Below are 22,090 nucleotides of genomic sequence, written 5' to 3' on the forward strand. Positions count from 1 at the left end.
CATTCTAATCACTCACAACTCTCCATGCAAAAAAACCTGTTTCTCACTCCCTTGCTCACACCCTCTTTATACAGCTTCCAGGGATGACCTCTTGTTCTTTCCTGATCTCTCACCAATTTATGAAAACCTCTTCAATGTTAACCCTATAACAGCCCCTTAACAAATTGTACTTATCCACTAAACTCTATAAATTGCATCTTCTCAACTTTTCTTCATATTCAACATTCCAGAGATCAGAAACTACCTTAGTCAATTGCCTCTGGATTCTTTCCAACATCTCTTCATCCTTTTGAAAACCAGATGACCAAATCTGTCCATAGCAGTCCATATGTGGTCTAATCAAAGCCAGAACCGGCTAACTTCTATAAGCCACTGTCCACCGCATTATTCCCAGAATTTGTTGTGTTGTCCTCACAATTTTGGCAATTCCTTTAAATTTTAGATCCTTATCCACCATCACCCAAGATCTTTTATTTCCATCTCCTACAATATTCTCCAACAAGAATAAATTGTATATCCCATCTTTTAAATTTTGGTAAAATTAAATTTGGTATTTAATTTTCCAAAATTAAATACCAAATTTTAAAACTACATTTTGCAACACTGAATTGGCATCCCCTTCCTGTGCCTGTTTACTCAGTTTATTCAAGTCTTGTAAGGCCACAACATAGTTCATCCCAACTGTGCATTATCTGTAAACATTGAACATCCCCATTCAAGTCTTCTCCAATATCATTAACACATATGTTAAACAGCAATGACCCTAAAACAGACCTGAAGCACAACACTAGTGACTTCCTTCTTCTGGGATATTGCTTCCCCATACACATCTTGCTGACATCTATCAGATAGTCATTCTCCAATCCAATGAACCAGGTCTAATATCTAACCCCATCCACTTCAGTTTGACCATCAACTTATCATGCAGTAATCTATCAAAAGCCTTTGTGAAATCTAAGTACACTACTGTGTATCTATCTGTCTTGCCCAATGCATCTGTGACCTTACTGTAATAAGTAAGTAGATTACTAAAACATGATCTTCCTTTAGAAAATCTATGCTGTCTATCAAAGATAATACAACTGTTGTCAACCCAATTCTGGATCCCACCAGCCTTTCAACTATCAAGACTATTAACTCATCTATCAAAAGCCTTTGTAAATTCTAAGTACACTACTATGTATCCATCTCCCTTGTTCATTGCAGATGTCACCTCATTGTAATAAGTAGATTACTAACACCTGACCTTCATTTAGAAAATCTGTGCTGTCCATCAAAAATAATACCATTGTTGTCAATCCAATTCTGGATCCTTGTTCTCATCAGATTAGCATTCCAGAGATCCAGCCTCTCCAACACTTTAAGCACTATACTGATATGCAGATTGGCCTATAATTTGATTCTTGAGTTCTGTCACCTTTCTTATAAAGCAGTACAATCATGCCTTCTTCTACTCCTTTGGAACTTGACCTAATGTAGGACTCATATTAAATATTCTCGTAGACAGGCTTATACATTGGTTATGCATTATTAAAACACTTAAGGAATTGAACAACGTAGTTAAGGATATAAATTAAATTATACTTTAATAAATATTTTCCGATATTTCGGCAATGTCACATTGCCATCTTCTAAAGGAACTTACAAAAAAAGCACGTGCACGTAGGCACTACAAACACAGTAACTGGGAATGAAGAGATGAAGCTATTGTTCTCCTAAAAGTCCTGATGGTGCCCTCTAGCGGGCTAAGTAGGTGTTCTTGGCCGTTGGGCTGAAGGTCTGCTGATGTAAGCCTCCCAAATTTGGGGCAGTCGCATACAACCAAATTTGTTGAGGTTTGGAGAATTTCTTAGGGCTGAGGCTGATTCCATAAATAGTCTTTCGTATTTGTATTTGCTACGGTGTATTACTGTAGCTTTCTTCCACCGTATTCTGTGGAATATTCATATTAAATATTTTACTTAATCACATATACTCATGTGTATATGCATATACACATATAAAGTGCTGCTGATGACAGCAGGGGAATTAAGTCCACATAATGTAGACCTCAAAGAGGGGAAATAGTGAAAATGGTTATGAAGCTGTGTGATTGAAACTTGGAGGTTGAGAGGAAGACATATTTAGTTGGATGTCTATAGGCCTGGGAATGTGGAAGATGGTGATGAAGAAATGCATAAACAATTTGGATTAGGGAACATAGGAAGGGTAATTATTATGAATAATTTTAATTATAACAGTATAGATTGGAATGAAGAGATGGCATTTGGAAATAAGGAAAATGAATTTCTTGAGTTCTTGAGAGATAACTATCTCATGCAACATGTGAAGGAGCGCACTTGAGGATCAAGAGTTCTAGATCTAATCATTTCATCAAAGGATGCAATTGTGAGAGCGGTTTCACACTTTCTTCCAGTTGGTGAAAGTGATCATGAAGTGATCACCTTGGTTGTGGCTATCATATCCAGACATTTATGAGGAAAAGATATATGTGAATTTATAAGGCTGGTGATTATGACAAGCTTAGGAGGCAGCTTGGAGCTATAACATGGAATGGGGAGCTGAGCGGTAAGGAAATAAATGATGCATCGCATCATTTATTTCCTTATTAATTAACAAAATACATAACAGCATAAATTTAGGGACACAAAAACACACGTGTTGAACAGATTATTTTATTAATTAATTTATTAATGTAATATGTTAATTAATTAAAAAACAAATTAATTAATTAATTTTATTAATTGACATAACTTCCCTTTTCACCAATGTCCCAATCAATGACATGATCTTGCTCCTACAGAACATATTTCCACATGACATCACGGCCCTCTTTGCCCACGTACTCTGCTCCGGATATTTCGTGTGGCAAAACAATTTTTACCTTCATAAAGAAGGTACAGCCATGGGCTCACCACTTTCTCCCCCAATAGCTAACTTTTATATGGAAGACTTTGAGCAACGTGCTCTAGAGACAGCATGTCTAAAGCCCAAAATTTGGCTCAGATACGTCGACGATATTTTCGCCATTTGGCCCCACGGCCGTGAAGCTCTAAATACTTTCCTTAGCCACCTAAACAAACAACACAAACGTATCCAATTCACCATTGAAATGGAAAAAAACAACTCTCTTCCTTTCCTAGACACACTTGTCACACGCCTTCCCTCTGGCTGTCTCTCCTTCTCAGTTTACCGCAAACCTACACACACACACACACAGGCCAATACATACACAAAAATTCTTACCACCACCCAACACAAAAACTAGGTGTCATAAGCACCCTTAAACACAGAGCCCCAACTACCTGTTCTAATGAACAGGCTCTAAACCAGGAATACAAAATCATCAACCAAACATTTATCAAAAAAGGATACAGTAAAAAAACTATTCACAAGATTCTCCATAAAGATACCAGTAAGAACAAAAAAGATTTCAAGAATGCTATTGCCATTCCTTATGTTAGAGGCATTTCTGAAAAAACAGACAGAACACTTTGCAAATACAACATTAAAACCACCTTTAAACCCCCAAACAAGTTAAGACACCTACTCAGTTCTTCTAAAGATCCTCTTTCACACCTAGCCCACCCAGGGGTATACAAAATACAATGCGCATGCAACATACCATACATAGGGGAAACAGGGCGAACCATCCCAATCGGACAAGACGAACACAAACAACAAATTAAATACCTCCATTTTGGTAAAACCAGCCTTTCTGACCATGCACTCCAAACATACTACAGAATTGAATGGAAAAATACCAAGTCCCTACACTGCACCAAAACCTGGTTTGAGAGAAAATTTAAAGAGTCATGTGAAATGCTCAAACACAACCCAAATCTCAACAAAAATGATGGCCTAACCATTTCAAGAATGTGGAGGACCCATCTACAACCTGTATAACAACCTAAACTAGCCATAGAAAAGATCCCACTACAAGAAGACAACCTGGTGAAGTGTTTGTAACATTCAACAGCAACTGAAAGAAATCATATTATAACAATCAGAACTGTACAAATCCAGAATATTAATACATGAGGACTTTAACAGTTTATTGTAGTTGTATTTATTTATTTTATTTTATTTACTTATTTATTTTATTTATTTTTTATTTATTTATTTTTTATCACTAGAGGTCAGGCTAGGGAAAAGGATTAACTAACTACGTAGATTCAGTTTACCGGTATACAGGGCATGAGCATGTAGCTTGGTTCCTTATACACTTGTATTCTTCTGATGATGACCTCGATACAGGGGTCGAAATGTCAAGTTTTATTTTATTAGTAATTAATAAAATAATCTGTTCAACACGTGTGTTTTTGTGTCCCTAAATTTACAAATATGAGTGCTGATTACCGTGTAACCTCAGATTGTATATAGAGTGCATATACAATCCATTAAGCCTCTAACATGATATCCTCACAGCACTTAAGTCTCTACACACGGATATTGGGATGGGCTTAACTTGGAGCTATAACATGGAATGAGGAGTTCAGCGGTAAGGAAATAAATGCTGCATTAGAACTGACAAAGAAATACATAACAGCATCAATGCGTGAATGTAGTCCAAAGGCCAAAAGACTGAACAAGGTAGGTGTAAAATGGATGAATGTGGAGGTTAAGCATGAAATCTGGATGTTTGCAGATGATGCAAAATTGGGGAGAGCAATGTAGAGTCAAGTGGATGTTATGGCTTACAAGAGGACTTGAATAGATTGCATGAATGGGCAGGTAAGTGTAGCAGTTCAGTGTTGCATAGTGTAAGGTTTGAGATTTGGTAAGCAACAATGGGAATTGAAGTATACCCTTGATGGGGAACGTTAAAGGAAGTAGAGGAGATGAGAGATCTAGGAGTGATGGTGGACAATGACCTGAAATTCAAGGGCCACATTGCACAAGTTGTGAAGATGTCGTATCGGATAATGGCAATGATGCGGAGGACTCTGACATGCAGAAATAGAGGTTATGACCATTGTATAAGATCTTGATCAGGCCTCATATGGATTGCACAGATTTGGTCGCTGGGGTTTCATGGTGACGAGGATATGTTGGAAAGTGTCTAGAGAAGATTCACAAAGGTGGTCAGCGGTCTTTGGAATGTGGAGTATGAGGGCAGATTGAAAAAATGTTAGTTGCAGAGCCTTGTGAATAGGAGGAAGAGGGGGGGGGATATGATTGAGACATATGACCTATTCAGGGGTTGTTATCAGGTTGACATGGAAGAGTTTTTTCATAAAATAGGAGAGGGGCATAGAACAAGAGGCCATCACTGGAGGCTGTATAAAGAGGGTGTGAGCAGAGGAGTAAGGAATAGGTTCTTTACATGGAGAGTGGTTGGTGAGTGGAATGCATTGCCTGAGTTTGTTGTGAATGTAGACACATTGAATTAGTTTAAAGCACGGATGGATGAGCATTGTGGGCAATAGTGTGTACTTTCGATGATGGGTCTCTGACTAAATGGAGGTCATATGTTAATAATAATAATAAGATACTCATTTCACTCATACACAAGACTCATATTAAATCATTAATTTTACTATGCTGACCACCACAGATATATGGTATCCATAAATTCATAAATTAAATACTTTCATCGGGAGTTAATAGTATGGATAGTCCTACTTACCACCATACTCAACTGTTAGCAAAATCATTGTTCCCTTCCTCATAGAAAACTCCTGTTTTATAAAAAATTAAATTTATTTCAAAATTAGTTTTAAAACCTTCACCCTCAAAATTTCAGACATCATGACTGGATTTGACATTACCTCTGTTTACTAATGTACCACTTAATAGAACCTTGATTTTATTAAGTCTCATTCTTGACAATCAATGATTGCAATTCTCCATTCTTACTGGTTAGTTTATATGGAAGGGAAAAACGTGCAAGCAACTATATGAGACTGGTGCACTCTTTCCTTTTACATAAGTGTTAATGTATAGACAAGTATACTGTGTAAAACAGAGACCACGGTCCATGATATAACCACACTCAAATCTTTAGTTGGATGCACTTTTTAAAGATGTGGTTGTTATTTGGTACATATTTATATGAATTTTTAGAGCATTTAAAGTTAAATCAAAAAATTCTCTTCACTACAGAGAAGAATCAAATAAACATATCAATAAATAAATAAAAGAAACAAATAATCTCATATGGTAAAAGAGCGTTCGGCCAAACTGGCTATTCCTATGACTAGGCTATATAATTTGAACCTCAGAACAGGGAAGATTCTACAGGAATGGAAAGAATATATGGTAATCCTGCTGCACAAGGGTCACGCAAAGACTGAAATTATTGATCTATCCATATCTCTGGAGTGGTAGTGAAGATTTTGGAAAAGTTTATTTTCCAAAATCTTCACTATATTTCTGCATAAGTTGAGTCTTAATCAACTTATGCAGAGTTGACAGAATTTATACTTCACAATGAGCAGCAAGGGGAAGGAGCATTTTGAGCAACTTACTCACATTCAGTAATAATGTTATTGTTGAATTATACAAAGGAAATAGATACACCATGATATTTTTTTTGACTTTCTAAGGTTTTTGACAGAACAATATAAGACAGTTGCATAAACTGGAGAATATGGATTGGATTATAAAATATTAGCATGGATAAGAGAATGACTGACTCAATGATCGATATCAAAATGTAATATATATGGAATGTAAGTGTAAAATTTAAGATAACTAGTGGTGTACCGCAAGGATCAGTCCTTGTTTCATTGTTATTCAATCTTTATATTAATGACATTGGGAAAGATTTGACAGGAGACATACAACTATTTGCTGACAATGTAAAAATAGGGAGGTTAAAAGGGAGGCCAGCCTGGTTGGATCTGCTCTCCAGCCAAAAGGCTGCAGGTTCGAATCCTGCTGTGGGCATGGATGTTTGCAATTATCTGTGGAAATACTAGTGGTAGTGGTCGGTGATAGAAGGTGTTGGTGTAGTTACAGTCAGTTGGTGGGTTGAGTGAGAAAGAGTTGTAGAGTAGATGCCCTACTTCGATGAGTCTTTGGACTCCCTGAAGGTGTCTAATAATAATAAATAATAATAATAAAATCAGGAATGACGCTGATATGCAGTACTCTTGCAGAATAATTTGAATAGGCTGGAATTGTGGGCATGTGAAAATGATGTCAGTTTAATGTTAGTAAAGTCATGCACTTTGAAATGGTGAGATATCCATTGTCATTATATTAGTCATGCACTTTGATATGGTGAGATATCCAGTGTCATTATATTGGTGGAATTATGCAAGAAGAAACTGATCAGGCTAGGGATCTTGGAATTTTAACATATAGAAAGTTGAAGTTCAAGGTCCATATAGCAAAAATTATAAATATAATAATAATAATAATTATTATTATTATTATTATTAGGTGACACCTCCAGGGAGTCCAAAGACTCATCGAGGGAGAGTGTGCCAACAGCATCGAATGACTGACCAGTTCCAAATACTAACTGTGCTCAAACTTGCTTAACTTTATCCGTGAGCCATTAGTAGCAGAGGCTCTACTAATCGACCAACCCTTCAGAGGATAATTGCAATGTTGAAATGAACTTTGACATGTAAAGATAAGAAAGTCATTTTGCCTCTTTATAAGGCTCTGATAAGACCACACTTGGATTATTGTGTGCAGGTCTGGAACTTTCTTTTTAATCAGCTGACCTTCTAATGGCTCAAAAAATTCCTTTACTCTTCCCTACTACTCCAGAATGTGCTGTGGGATCATAGGCACATATTCTAACTGTCCAATTTTCCATTTTGAAATTTGAACACTGTTCTACTTGAAACTGGCTCCCATTCAAGAAGTTTACCTTCATGTTTAGTGTTTAAGAATATAGCTTGCCTAAGTAAATCATCTTATTATTTAAAAGAATCTAATATGATAGGTATTATTTCTAGGAAAATTACCATGTTACTCCTCTAAAAATAAACTATTATTTTAATTTTCATTTAAATTAAGGGGATATTAAATCCGACATTGTTTTAAAACCGAATACGAAACTCAAAGATTGGAATCAGAGAGTTTCAAAAACTTTCTGAAACTCTCTGATTCCAATCTTTGAGTTTCGTATTCGGTTTTAAAACAATGTGGGATTTAATATCCCCTTAATTTAAATGATGTTTATATTGCCGAAATGAAGTCTATTGGCTCTTTATATTTAAGTAACTATTATTTTAATTCTACTATTATTTACTATTAAAAAACTTAATAAATAAATAATTACTTAAGTATAAAGAGCTAATAAGCTTCATTTCGGCAATGAAAACATTACTTAAATTAAGGGGATATTAAATCCCAATAGTTTTAAAACCGAATAAGAAACTCAAAGATTGGAATCAGAGAGTTTCTTGCCGAATATAGTAAACTATATAAAGTATCGGCGACACTAGCGTTAGCAAATGCAAGTGATCCTAGTACATAGTACAATACCAGGCGACTCGTAGCAAAGGTGGTAAAGTTCTGATCACTATTCTTAGGTATTTTCCATAATGTAAAAACACATTTCCTAGGAAATGTATGCTGTTATTACATTATGGAGGGAGGTCACTACCCAGACCGGTTTCAGCCTTTTTTGAGGCTTCATCAGTGAGTAGCTAGACCTAATACCAAAGTGTATAGTGAAAAGAACTTATATACTCTGCAAACGAGTTATCCAAACAGGTGCAACCATTAAGTTACTTAAGTATAAAGAGCTAATAAGCTTCATTTCGGCAATGAAAACATTACTTAAATTAAGGGGATATTAAATCCCACATAGTTTTGAAACCGAATAAGAAACTCAAAGATTGGAATCAGAGAGTTTCTGGCCGAATATAGTAAACTATATAAAGTATCGGCGACACTAGCGTTATAATTACTAATTAAATAATTATTTAATATTAAATAATTACTATTATTTTTTAGAAATGTGACGAAAACTCAATAAATGTTCACTGACCCTACATAATCTCCGAGAGTTGGAAGCTCCACAACATAAAAATTAGGTCATGACTCTGACCAATAGGAGACAACACAAATACCAAAAACAGAAACACCTAATAGACATGACATAGCACCACTTCCCCATGAGTTCTGAAGATGACAGTTGTCAAAACGGCTCACACCCCATCACTCCCACCCCTGACTTTATCCCTTAAATCCCTCCTCTTCCCCCCAAAAATAATTTCTGTCTTCAGATCCTTCTCTCACCCCCCTCCCAAAATGCTCTCTACCCATCCTTAATAATAATAATAATATTATACTAATATTAAAAAACCCAGGTTTTTTCAAATAAATCCCCACATTCCCCCCTCCCCCTTTCTTTAATAGCTTAACAGCATATGAAGGCACATCACCAGAATAAGGAGACAGAAAACAACTTCCAAAAGATATGTCCAAAATTTTTCCTATATTTATTCTTCCTATATTAGTTTTATAACACTTCTGTAATGCCCTAGAATTATGGGTAAAGAGCCATTTACATTGTAAAAAAAGGGTCACTCCTAAACAAAAGTAGGCTATATTAGCCATTAAAATAATACAATCTAATATGGTTCAGTTTTCTTAGCATCAGCAACAATACCACCCAAAGTACTTTTCTAATTTTTCTGGATCATCAAATTTCTAGTTATCTGATGAAAATAATTTGGCCTTATACAACCACCTAACATCCAAGCCAACTAGTAACAATATATCCAAGAACAATCTAACAACAAATATCCAACAAAAATTCAAGATAACTAGTAACAATACTTAAAAAAAAAATTATATAGTTGGTTAAGGTAGAACTCAAGATCATCTCTGGAAGCATGCTAAGGATGTGGTTAGGAAACATGTGAGATCCAGGTTCTTTTCACAATGTGTGTAGAATGGGCTACCATTTGATTATCTGATAAAGGAGAGATATATATGAGTGACTAAAGAAGTACTGTCTCAGTAAGTCCTTGGAGTCCCTGGAGGAAAATGCATATTAATAATAATTATTATAATTATACTTTTAGTTTTAATATATCTGCATTATCTAATAGTGAAATAAACATACAGAGGAGAATAAATAAAATAAAAAACATGAATAAAAGAATAATTTTATTCATGATTTTGTTTTTAATTTTAATTTAATTTTATAAATAAGCAATCTTAATTTTACTATTAATCAAATAAGCTTTGGACTAACAATGTCATATGGTGTTAATTTCATTTCTAACTGTGTAACTTACCTTTCCTCAACCAACTGTTCCATAGCTTGACATTCAGACATCATCTGGGGCAATCCTGTCTGGATTAAGATAAAACTCAGTACCGGCAAAAGCTCATCAGCCCCTCTAGTAAATGAGATATGAATACTGACAATAAAAAATATCTGATTAATCATACATAAATAAACATTTTTTATTTTTGTAATCATATGCACAATTATATTATCTTCTTCTTTAGCCTATTTAATATTGAATGCTAGATATAGGCCTTCCCTTAGCTTTCTAATTGTTCCTGTTCATGCTCACCATCTCACATCAAACTTTTGTAGATCATCCCCCAATTTTTTCTCTCTCTCTCTCTTTTTCTATATGGATTCCATCCACAAAAGGTTTATTTATAAGCTCTAGTATAATTTTATACTATTGGTAGGCTAAGCATTTTTTCTATTTATATTGGTTTTATATATATATATATATATATGTAGAAAGTATTTTTACCTTGGGTATAATTATGTTAAAGATACCAAGCAATTTTACACCTGGTTTTACTCCATTTTTCCCAAGTAAGCAAATAAACAAAAATGTCAAGTTTGCGCCTGCAAGTGATGCAAGACTAGCTGATCCTACAGGTAGTGCAAGACCAAGGCAACTCGTGGTAAAGGTGGTACAAGCTCTGATCACTAATCTTAATATTTACCCTTAATGCCAAAACACATCTCCAAGAAGGGGATGTATGATGTTTTGTATTAAAGGCAAGGGGGAACTACCGAGACCGGTTTCGACCTTTTTTGAGGTTTCATCAGTGGGAGCTAGGCTAGAAATACCAAGATTTAGTAATACAGAGCTTGTAAGTATTTTACCAAAACAAGTTACCATAAGTTGGCCCCTTGCCTTTAATACAAAACATCATACATCCCCTTCTTGGAGATGTGTTTTGGCATTAAGGGTGAATATTAAGATTAGTGATCGGAGCTTGTTCCACCTCTACCACGAGTTTCCTTGGTCTTGCACTACCTGTAGGATCAGCTAGTCTTGCATCACTTGCAGGTGCAAACTTGACATTTTTGTTTGTTTGCTTACTTGGGAAAAATGGTGTAAAACCAGGTTTAAAATTGCTTGGTATCTTTAACATATATATATATATATGTAGAGGTTCGGTGTAGTGGTGGAGACAGAGAGTTGTACAATAGGTGTCCTACCACGATGAGCCTTCGGACTCCTTGGAGGTGTCATGAATAATAATAATAATAATAATATATATATATGGAGGCATAGGGCTTACCACTTTATCCTCAATGCAGTGGCAGTTAAGTGAATAGAAAATCCTCGACACCGCAAGGTAAGAGGAGGGAAGGAATAATAATAAGTATATATATCTACTCTATACTATAAAATGATAAGCTGAAATTGGAAATGGATGTGACGTCGGCTTGAAATGGATGTAGGCTGTAACGTTTTTGTGTAACATTTTTTGTAATGTTTTATGTAACATTTTTGTGTAATGTTTTTATCAAGTTATTTGAAATTTGAAACTCAGGAGCTACCCTGAGTGTCGAGTCATCGGAATTCAAGGAGAACCAGCCTACCGGTCCAGAACACAGGTGGGTTGGGCGCCGTAAGTGCCGGGGGGGGGGGGGAGCCCCCTAGTGTATGTATACATATATATATATATATATATATGCACGGAGGTTCATTTACTCGGTTGTTAAACATATTTTTTAAAAGAATTGAATGACATAAACCGAGAGAAAAGGAAAAAGGTTTAATAGTATCACACGACTAGAGCTCGCTTTGGGACACGGAGCTCATTCTCTTCTTGACGACCCAGATGAACTTCGTAAAGAAATCAATTTTCTTAGATCTACTTTCAGACTAAATGGTTATTCTCAAAAAATTACTAAAAAATTCCTTTTTAATCCTCCTAGTTGCCATACTGAAGAAATGAATAATGTTAAAGGCAATATATCTATACCATACATAAGCACAGTTTCTCAAAAAATATAACATTAGAACTTTATTTACTCCGCTTCCTAAGATCCGCTCTCTAGTGAGCTGTCCAAAGCCTAGCCATCACAATCTAAAATATCCTGGTGTGTATAAGATATGGTGTGACTGTGACATTCCTTACTTTGGCCAGACGGATAAGTCTATTGAATTGCGTATGGAGGAGCACAGGAGGGACATCACTTACAAGAGAACACGTGCCAGTGCTTTATCCAGCCATATCCATTTTTCAGCCGATTCTGATGATGAAAACCATAGTCATACAATCCTTTGGGATAGATCTAACAACATTTTCCGTTGCCATGACGAATTGGAGAAAAAAATTGTAGAATCTAGAGAAATCATCCTCAACCCTGTACATTTAAATAATAATTTAAGCTATAACCTCCTAGACTGTCATTCTGCTGTGATTAAATACTGGTGCTCACAAGATGCTATATGCACGCACTTACCCAACAATGTGGCCAACAAAGGAACAGCTTTGAATACGTTAACTACAACGTTTTCACGTTGAATATGTATAGTGAATTTCCTGTGCTGTTCACAGTTTTTATCTTCAATGTTTAATGTTTTTTCTTTTCTTTTATAAAAACACCTGAAGAAGGCTGTAAAAAGCTGAAACTAGTCATGTGATACTATTAAACCTATTTCCTTTTCTCTCGGTTTATGTCATTCAATTCTTTAAAAAAAAAAAAATATATATATATATATGTTAAAGATACCAAGTTATTTTAAATATAAACCTGGTTTTTTACTCCATTTCCCAAGTAAGCAAACAGACAAGTCAGTCAAGTTTGCACCTGCAAGTGTTGCAAGTCTAGCTGACCCTGCACATAGTGCAAGTCCAAGGCAACTCGTGGTAAAGGTAGAATAAGCTCTGATCACTATTCTTAATATTTACCCTTAATGCAAAGCACATCTCCTGGAGGAGATGTACGATGCTATGTATTAAAGGCAAGGGGCCACTACCCAGACCGGTTTCGACCTTTATTGATGTCTCATCAATGGGAGCTAGGGTTGATGAGACAAACAGGGAAATGGGAAAGCTCAGCGTAGACAGGGGAACAGAGTGTGAGAAAGGTTGATGCTCCAAGAGGATGTGAATGTGTGTGTGTGTGTTAAGAAAAAGGGAAGAGGGGTGACCTGCGATCAAGGAAAATAGTTGGATTTGAAGAAGGTTCTAAGGTGAATAAGGAAAAAAAGAAATGGCTCAAGTTAAGTATGGAGAAGTCACATCTAATAAGTGGTGTCAGGGAAACTTGTTATAGATCCATGATTGAGCTGTTATGTTAGTGTACAAATGCTAGAAGTTAAGAAAGAAGGCAAATGAAATGGTTGCATTTATTGAGTCTGTTCACCCAAGAATTGTTGGAATACGTGAGACATGGTTGGATGAGGATAACATCCTGACAGGAATAGAGATGAAAGGGTATGATGTGTTTCATGAAGATAGAAAGGGTAAAAAGGAAGGAGGGAGTGCTATTGATGATAGAGTAAGAGTTATGTCCATACAAGGTAGAGATGCAAGAGCCAAATAGTAGCCGATGTTTTGAGGCAGTATGGTGTGAGATAGAGGTGAATAGAATGATATACTTAGTTGGATGTTGTTATAGACTTGGTAATGTAAATGAAACGTATAATCAAATTAGCTAAGCAAATAAGATGAGTTTATCAAGTTTTTGAGAGACAACTACCTCAGTAATTATGAAATAGAGGGTATGCAAGGATTGAGGGTCTTGGATATGATCATCTCATCAGAGTATGTAATTATAAATGAGGTGTCAAATCACCCTCGAACTGGTGAGAGTGACCATGAAGTGATTATCTGAGTGGTTGCCAGCAGTATGAGGACCTCTATGAAGAAAGAGTATGTGGGGCTACAAGACTGGTGATTATGAGAAGCTCAGGAAAACAGCTTGCAGGAGTAGCAAGGAATGAGTTGTCTGGAAGGGAGATCAATGTTGTTTGGGTGATATTCAAGAACTATCTAGTAGTATTCCAAGAATCAGAAGGTTAAATAAAGTAGGTGTGAAATGGATGAATGAAGAGATTAAACATGCAATACAGAGGAAAAAGGCATTGTGGAGGCAAAATAAGAGGAGTGGTAATAATCAATTCCATGAGGATTACAAAGAACAGGCAAGGCGGGTGACTTCATTGGTAAGGGTAGCAAAAGTTCAGTATAAAAGTTCAATATGCAGCCATAAATAAAAAAAAGGATGAATATGGAAGGATGACATTGATCGGAGAAAATGGTAAAAGTATAAGAACTGCTGCAAACGATATAGTTGAGATAGTTCAGGAACAATTCATAAAAGTCTTTCATTTCATTTTGATTCTTTTCATTCCTGTGAATGTGACATCATTGAGAGTTCAAGAGCAGTTGATGATGAGGAGATTGATTGTAAGTGTGCAAAAGGTATATGAGGAACTGAGGAAATTTATTGTAAATAAGGCTGTGGGACTTGATAATATTTCACTAGGTATTTTGAAGGAATGTGCCATGGAGTTGGCATCTGCCTTGATTTTTTTTTAATGTGAATCTTGCCATGGGACAACTTCCAAAGGAGGGAAAGGAAGGCAAGATTGTACTAATTCATAGGGAAGTGACAGAACTCAAGCATCAAATTATAGGCCATCTGTGTATTAGTTTCTGTGGTTAAAGTGTTGGAAGGCAGATGTTGTAAAGACTCCAGAGGTAACTGACTAAGGTAGTTTTCTGATCTCTGAAATGGTGAATATGAAGAAAGGTTGAGAAGATGCAATTTACAGAGTCTAATGGACAGGAGGAAGAGGGGTGATATGATAGAGATGTACAAGCTGGTAAGGGGTTGTTAAAGGATCAGTGTTGAAGAGATTTTTCATAAAATGGTGGAAGATCAGGGGAGAACAAGAGGGTTTGAAGAAGGGAGTGAGAGACAGGTTTTTTGCATACAGAGTTGTGAATGATTGGAATGCATTGCCTGAGAGTGTGTGATTTGTGCAGAGAATTGGAATGTGTTTAAGGCACGATATGATGAGCTGTGTTTATGACAAAGGGACCTTCTAGATGAGTATTTGATTGCATGGGGTCTTAGGATAAAATAATAATAATAATTAATCTCTATCTATACAGAAGTGCATTGTGTAGTGTCTGACCACAGATGCGAGACCCTTCGATAATTCTGTTCATGGCAGATGAAGGCACATTCATTCCAATAATAGGGTAATCAGTAATAAGTGTTTATTATTATATGTCAGAAAATTTTAAGTATAAAGTACGTGATTTCGCGTGTTGGTGATGAATTCGTACATTGTCTTATTTCTTTCTCCCCTTCAATATGAATTGAATTGTTGGCATTGTGCCAGCCAGGGTCCTCGCATGTGTGGTTGGACAGTAATACCTTGCTATGTGCCCTGCCCTTTGAATTTCAGATCACAGTTTGCCATCTTCCCAAATTCCAAATCTTAATCACCTCATGGAGAGCAGTTCCACACACACAGTACTTATATTTCTGCACCTCAAAGAGAAAACCAACTTCTCTAACACCTTAAACATAACCCCAGGTACACAGACTGTCCTATAATTTGGAACCTTAGTCTTATTCTCCCACCCTCTCTCTCTCTCTCTCTTTGTGAAATGGAACAATTTTACTCTTTCCACTCCTTTGAAATTTACCCTGTTGCAAGACTCGTTTTAAACAGGGTATGGCTGGAATGTTACTGCAGCAGAAGGAACAGAAGAACTATTAAATAAGCACCTTCTCACATTATTTAATACTTGTGAAAATAGCATTACATGTACAACAAATACAAGAAAAGGAAGATATAATTATGAGAATAGAAATTAAAAAGACAAGGGATTTGAAACATTACATAAAATTGATGTTAATATGTGTATGATTGAAGAAGATACCTGTTATATATACACAAAGATTGAGCTTCCATGCCTTCTACATAAGTTTGCTTATGCATCTCAACAACAAATCACTATTACGGCAGTCCCCCCCTGTCCACAGGTTCACTATCCACGGTTTCAGTCATCCTTGGTCAAGCTCAGTCCGAAAATATCAAATCTAAAATTCCATAAAAAAACAATTTATAATTACATCAACAATGTGGATATTAAAAATCCAACATTATTTCAGAGACGAATATTTGCAGAAACCATGAAAGTTTCGTAAGCTGATTTGAGAGCTTATGAAAATACAATCCTTGGTATTTCTCAGTTGCTTTAACTTGCATTACTTGACTTAAGTAGCTAAAGCAACTCAGGGATGCTAAGGATTGTATTCTTGTAAGCTCTCAGAACAAATTATGAAACTTTCCTACAAGCATTCTGCTTTGAAATAATGTTGGATCTAATATCCACTTTGCCTATGTAATTTTACATCACTGAAATGAAGCCATTATGACTCCTTCTTTTAGTAATAGACAATTCATAAGTTTTGAATTGTGTGCCATTCTGAGTAGTTCTCGGTTATCAGATCGAATGTCATGTTTATTGCCGTGCTTGTGTTCAAGTAACCCTTATTTTACCTAATAATGACCCCATTTTACTCAATAATCGCGCAAGAGTAGCGATGCTGGCAATTCAGATATGCCAAAGAGAAGCCTCAAGTGCTTCCTTTTTTAAGTGAAAAAGGTGAAAGTTCTTGACTTCATAAAATACTAAATAAATAACAATAATAAAAAACATATGCTGAGGTTGCTAAGATTCCATTCACATTCAGATAACTTTTATTACAATATGTTTTATAATTATTCTATTTTATTATTAGTTGTTGTGGTTAATCTCTTACTGTGCCTAATTTCTACATTAAACTTTATCATAAGTATATATGTATAGGCTAAAAACATACTATATATAGGGTTTGATACTATCTGTGGGGTGTCTTGGAATGTCCCCCCCCCCCCATGGATAAGACTCATTGTGGGAGGTACCCACTATTACACACAAAGCTCATCAAACTATGCCTTAAATAGATTCAATATGTTTATATTCTCACCACACTAAGGCAATGCATTTCACTCACCAACTACTCTCTCCATTCAAAGAACCATCTCCTAGTGTTAAATTCTGAATGAAAGGAATTATAATATAATAGTGTTTCATTCAGGATTTAACACAGTCATCCATTCCCTGAGCCAAATTTGCTCATCAGACAAATAGTAAATTATTCACTTTACTGATATATATTCCATAATTATAAAATGATTGTGTGTTCTAGTAGTGTTAGTTATTTATCCTGTACTAATTCTTTGTAGAGTATATATATATATCCTATGTAAACTATGCACGGAAACTCGGAACTTAGTCTGTTTATGTAAACTATTGTGAAGGACATAGCCAATATAGCAGAAATTAAGTGCTGTATGAAATTACGAAGTTATCCGCCAGCACACATTTTGGCGCTAGTTACTATGCTGAACTAACGAAGATTCATGAAGCAGATTTTGGTGCAAAGAAGGAAGAAGGAGACATGCGCTGTTGAATAAGCGGAAATACGAGGCACGAAGGAGACAACCAGGGTTAAAAAGACAAAGGAGCTCTGTTTTTTCTTACTCTTTCACGGGCTCTTGTTCGTATCGTGATTCTAATTCCCTCATCTTGTAATTGTGAAAGACGAGAAGCATGACAGGGATTGCAAAGGAAACCTGAAGGATAGACAATTTTAGAGCGAAGCAAGCATGAATTCCTGAGCCAACAAGAGCATTAGGGTGAATCTCGATCCTATCGAACTAAAGTGACCTAAGAGAGAAAGCTATTGAGAATCAAGGAAGTGTTTTCCAGAACACGTGATAATAGGCAAAGTATATCAACCATCCCAGTAAGGAAATCCTTTCTATGTCTTTTGTGAATGTAATTATAATAAAGGAGAAGTGTATTGCCTTAATGACAGTTCAAGTTTGAATGTGTGACATCTTGAAGCTTGTTCCAAGAGAACGTGATATAAGTTAGAAACTGACTTACTAAGATTTACTGTAATAGATTGAGAGGACTTTAGAATTCCTTGGTGTGTATTTAGCGATAAGTGCTTTATATATCATGAACGGCTAAGCAGAGTTGACAATTGAAGTATATTGAACAGATAACTTTTGTCTAAAGGTGTGCTTAGAAGCTTATAACTCTAAGAAGGGTAGAAATCTATACATTAAGAATTTAATCGTGCTGAGTATATTCTACTGTGAAGTTACTATTGTCTTAATAAGAACTTCTTTATTTCATGATCATTTTAATTATATTTAGATCTTCTTTGATTAATGTAAATTCATGTATTAGTGTATTAAATGTTTTTATTTAAATTGAATCTTGTGCTTGCCTGAGTTCATTTCATTGCACCACTCATTTTAACACTTCGGATCTAAGTGAGAACTCTATTTAATGTGAAAGTAAGGAAAGATTAGAGAACCACGACTGCTATATAACTTAATGGTAATTTGATTAAGGAAAGTTCTGTCTTAATTAGATTACTGTAGCATTGCACTTGCTGATGATTGATTCCTTAACATTATTCTTACAATCATGGACACAGAGTGGTGCAGTTAAATATAAATTTTCTTTGTGTTCATAAATGGAATCAATCAGCAGAAAAAATTAGGGAATTACCAACTTCGTCGATAACCTCCCTTATTGTTTTAACTCTTGTACAGTATTACCCATATAGAGATTAGGCCTAGACTGTCTTGTGACTGAATACCAAAAATAAATTGGGAAAATTTATTTTTCCAAATAAATTTTCTAGGCAAAAAAGAAAACTGCACTAGGCAAAAAAGAAAACACAACGAAGAAGAAAGACATCACAACACTAGATCTCTCATGTCCTCTACTCTGCTCATATCCTCCTTATACAGTTTCCAGGAATGACCTCATTCTATAAAGAATTGTTTCAATGTTAACCTGATAACAACCTCTGATTAATTATGTGTCTCAATCATATTTCTACTCTCTCCTCCTCCTATTAACGTGGCTTTGTAATTTACATTCTTTCAATCCATCTTCCTACTCCACATTCCAAACACTACTTGTGAATCTTCTCTGGAAACTTTCTAACTTATCCTAGTCACCATCAAAACTGGATGACCAAATCTATATACAATGATCCATGTGAGGCATGATCAAGACCTTATACAATGGCATCATAAAGTCATTATTTCTTCATGTCAAAGACCTCCACATCATAGCCATTATGCAATGTGATGCCTTTACAACTTGCACAATGTGGATCCTAAATTTCAGGTCTTTTAGGTCTAAATTTCTTTTTGACCACCACTCCCAGATCTGTAATAATTTCTTCTACTTCCTTAAAAGTTTCCCCACCAAGTGTACACTTTGTATACCATCGGATGCAAAGATACGTATCAGAAAGTTGTATATGGGGGTACGAAATCCCGTAAGAGGAAGGTCACTAGCGGTGTACCGCAGGGTTCAGTTTTGAGATCACTGTTGTTTATTTTGTATATCAATGATACTGGTATGGGTTTAACTAGTGATATGCAGCTGTTTGTAAATGATATGAAATTGGGGAGAGAGAGATGCAAAGTCAAGCATATGTTATGGCCTGCAGCAGGAACTGAATAGATTGCATGAATGGGCAGGTAAGCGGAACTGTCAGTTCAATGTTGCAAAGTGTAAGGTTTTGAAATATGGTAAGCAACGATGGAATGCAAAGTATACACTTGGGGGGGGGGAACTTTAAAGGAGGTAGAGGACATGAGAGATCTAAGAGTGGTAGTGGTGGACAAGGATCGGAAATTCAGGAGCTACACTACACAAGTTGTGAAGGCATGACATTGGATAATGGCAATGATGTGGAGGACCCTGACTGCAGAAATAGAGAGGTTATGATGCCATCGTATAATGACTTGATCAGGCCTCATATGGATTATTGTGTGCAGATCTGGTTTGCTGGGTTTACATGTTGACAATGATATGTTGGAAAGAGTACAGAGAAGATCCACAAAGGTTGTCAGTGGTTTTTGGAATGTGGAGTACAAGGACAGATTGAGAGATTAATTGAGAGTAAATTTCAAAGCCTCGTGAATAGGATTAGGAGGAAGAGGTGGAGGATATGAGAGAGAGATATAAGCTAGTTGGGGATTGTTATCAGCTTGACATGGAAGAAATTTTTCATAGAATGAGAGATGGGGGGGGGATAGAACAAGAGGCCATTGCTGGAAGGTATGAGAGTGTGAGCAGGGAGTGAGAGGGAGTGAGGAACAGGTTCTTTGCATGAAGAGTGGTTGGTAAGTGGAATGCATTGCCTGAGTATGTTGCGAACATGGACACAATGAATCATTTTAAGGCACAGTTGGATAAGCATTGTGTGCAATAGTGTGTACCTCCCATAATGAGTCTCTAACTCCATGGAAGTTGGGTGTTAATAATAATAAAAATAAATATCTTTTGGTTAGTTCCCACATTTTATTATATAAAAATGAATATGAAATACTTTCAAAATTGCTATGAATTTTCTTCTACTCATTCTACTAAAGAAATTAAATGTTGCTTATAAGTTAAGGATATAATAATTTGATTGATACCAGGTAAGATAGAAACTTAAAGACTTTCAAAAATTACCTGAGATTTTATGATAATATGATGTTTGGCATGGGAGTTGACTTGGCTTGCACAACTTAAAAGAGAAGACTAGCCCAGGAGTCCATAAGGACACTTATGGACTCCTGGGCTAGTCTTCCTTTTCCTAAACCTAAAACCACTTTAATAAGTGGTTTTAGGTTTCAGTGGTCTGGCTGCTATTTTTAACCATTGGTTCTCATCAGATACCAAATGAGAACCAAATGTTTAAACCACCCTAGTTTCAAAAACTTGGAATGGGCAACCTTAGAAAGGATTCTGTCCAGTAGATGTAAACTAATCAGTGCCCAAAAGGGCCACTGTCTGGAATCTGGAAAACTTTACCAGAAAACCAAGCTGAGATCAAGCAATTCAATTTGTTCAAGTTGCAAACTTCTAGTAACTCTTGAGTGACCTAAAAGGATACTCTCTCAAGGAGCTCAAAAACTGGATCGCTTATGAATCTCTGAGCTTTGTTTAATTACTGATCTGAACTTCATCCTGGCACAACCTGAGGCAAGTACCATCACTGCATCAAAGCTTCACTCAGCAAAACGGCAGACACTACCAGAGTGCATGGCCTACAGTTCTTTTTGGAGATCAAGCAGAAAGTTTAAGAGAGCAAGAACTCATCAGATAAATTCAATAATTCAAAGCCCATTCAATAACACCTGAAAATGGAATCAAGACCAAGCTATTCAATTTGTTCAAATTGACAACTACCAAACTCTTTAGTTCCTGAGTGATCTCTAAAATGCTACTTTCTGAAGTAACTACAAAACTGGATTTCTTATGTACCTTTGTGATCCATTCGATCACTGATCCAAATTTTGGCATAGCATAACCTGAGATCAGTACCAACACCACATCAGGCTTTCGGTTGGAGAAGCGGCAGAGCAACTGCTAGAATGTACAAGCCTATTGTTCTTTCTGGAGACCAGGCAGGAAGCTTAAAAGAGCAAGAACCCACATTTAATGCTGCCGGAAAACTGACCCGAGACCATGCAGAAACCTAAAAAGGGGTCAACGCTCTCTGTTCAATACCACAGCAATCCTATGTCAGAAAGTTATATTATTCATAAGTGAACTCTCATCTCAGTAGGTACATAAATAAATTATTGACATAGAGCTAAGAGGCTTCAATCTGGCAAGGTAAATTATAGATTATAAGGATATTATTAATCCATTGATGTTATAACCTTTTACAAGTTCTACGTTAAAAAAAGTTTTAAAACGTTTGCAGTTTCTATCTTGTCTAGCTATCATTAAAGCCTCTTAGGCTTTTTATTTCAATAATGTTACTAATTTTAATTTAGGAAACAATTAAAAAAAAAAA

At 35.9% G+C, this 22,090-nt stretch overlaps 1 protein-coding gene across 3 annotated transcripts in view; it reads right to left on the bottom strand.

The window, feature by feature from the left end:
- LOC150096963 (VPS9 domain-containing protein 1-like) overlaps nt 1–22,090 on the bottom strand; it is a 453,159-nt gene that overhangs the window by 45,404 nt on the left and 385,665 nt on the right. For 2 of the 3 annotated variants that reach the window (XM_090408053.1, XM_090408054.1), the window contains one exon: nt 10,215–10,340. In XM_090408053.1, the coding sequence (XP_090264179.1) occupies nt 10,215–10,340 (126 nt within the window). The remainder of the gene's footprint in view (nt 1–10,214; nt 10,341–22,090) is intronic. The other variant, XM_090408055.1, reaches the window with a different exon arrangement.

Source organism: Typopeltis vanoorti, chromosome 18 (assembly GCF_054136105.1).
Source record: "Typopeltis vanoorti isolate ZY-2024b chromosome 18, IOZ_Tvanoo_1.0, whole genome shotgun sequence".
Lineage (NCBI taxonomy): Eukaryota > Metazoa > Arthropoda > Arachnida > Uropygi > Thelyphonidae > Typopeltis > Typopeltis vanoorti.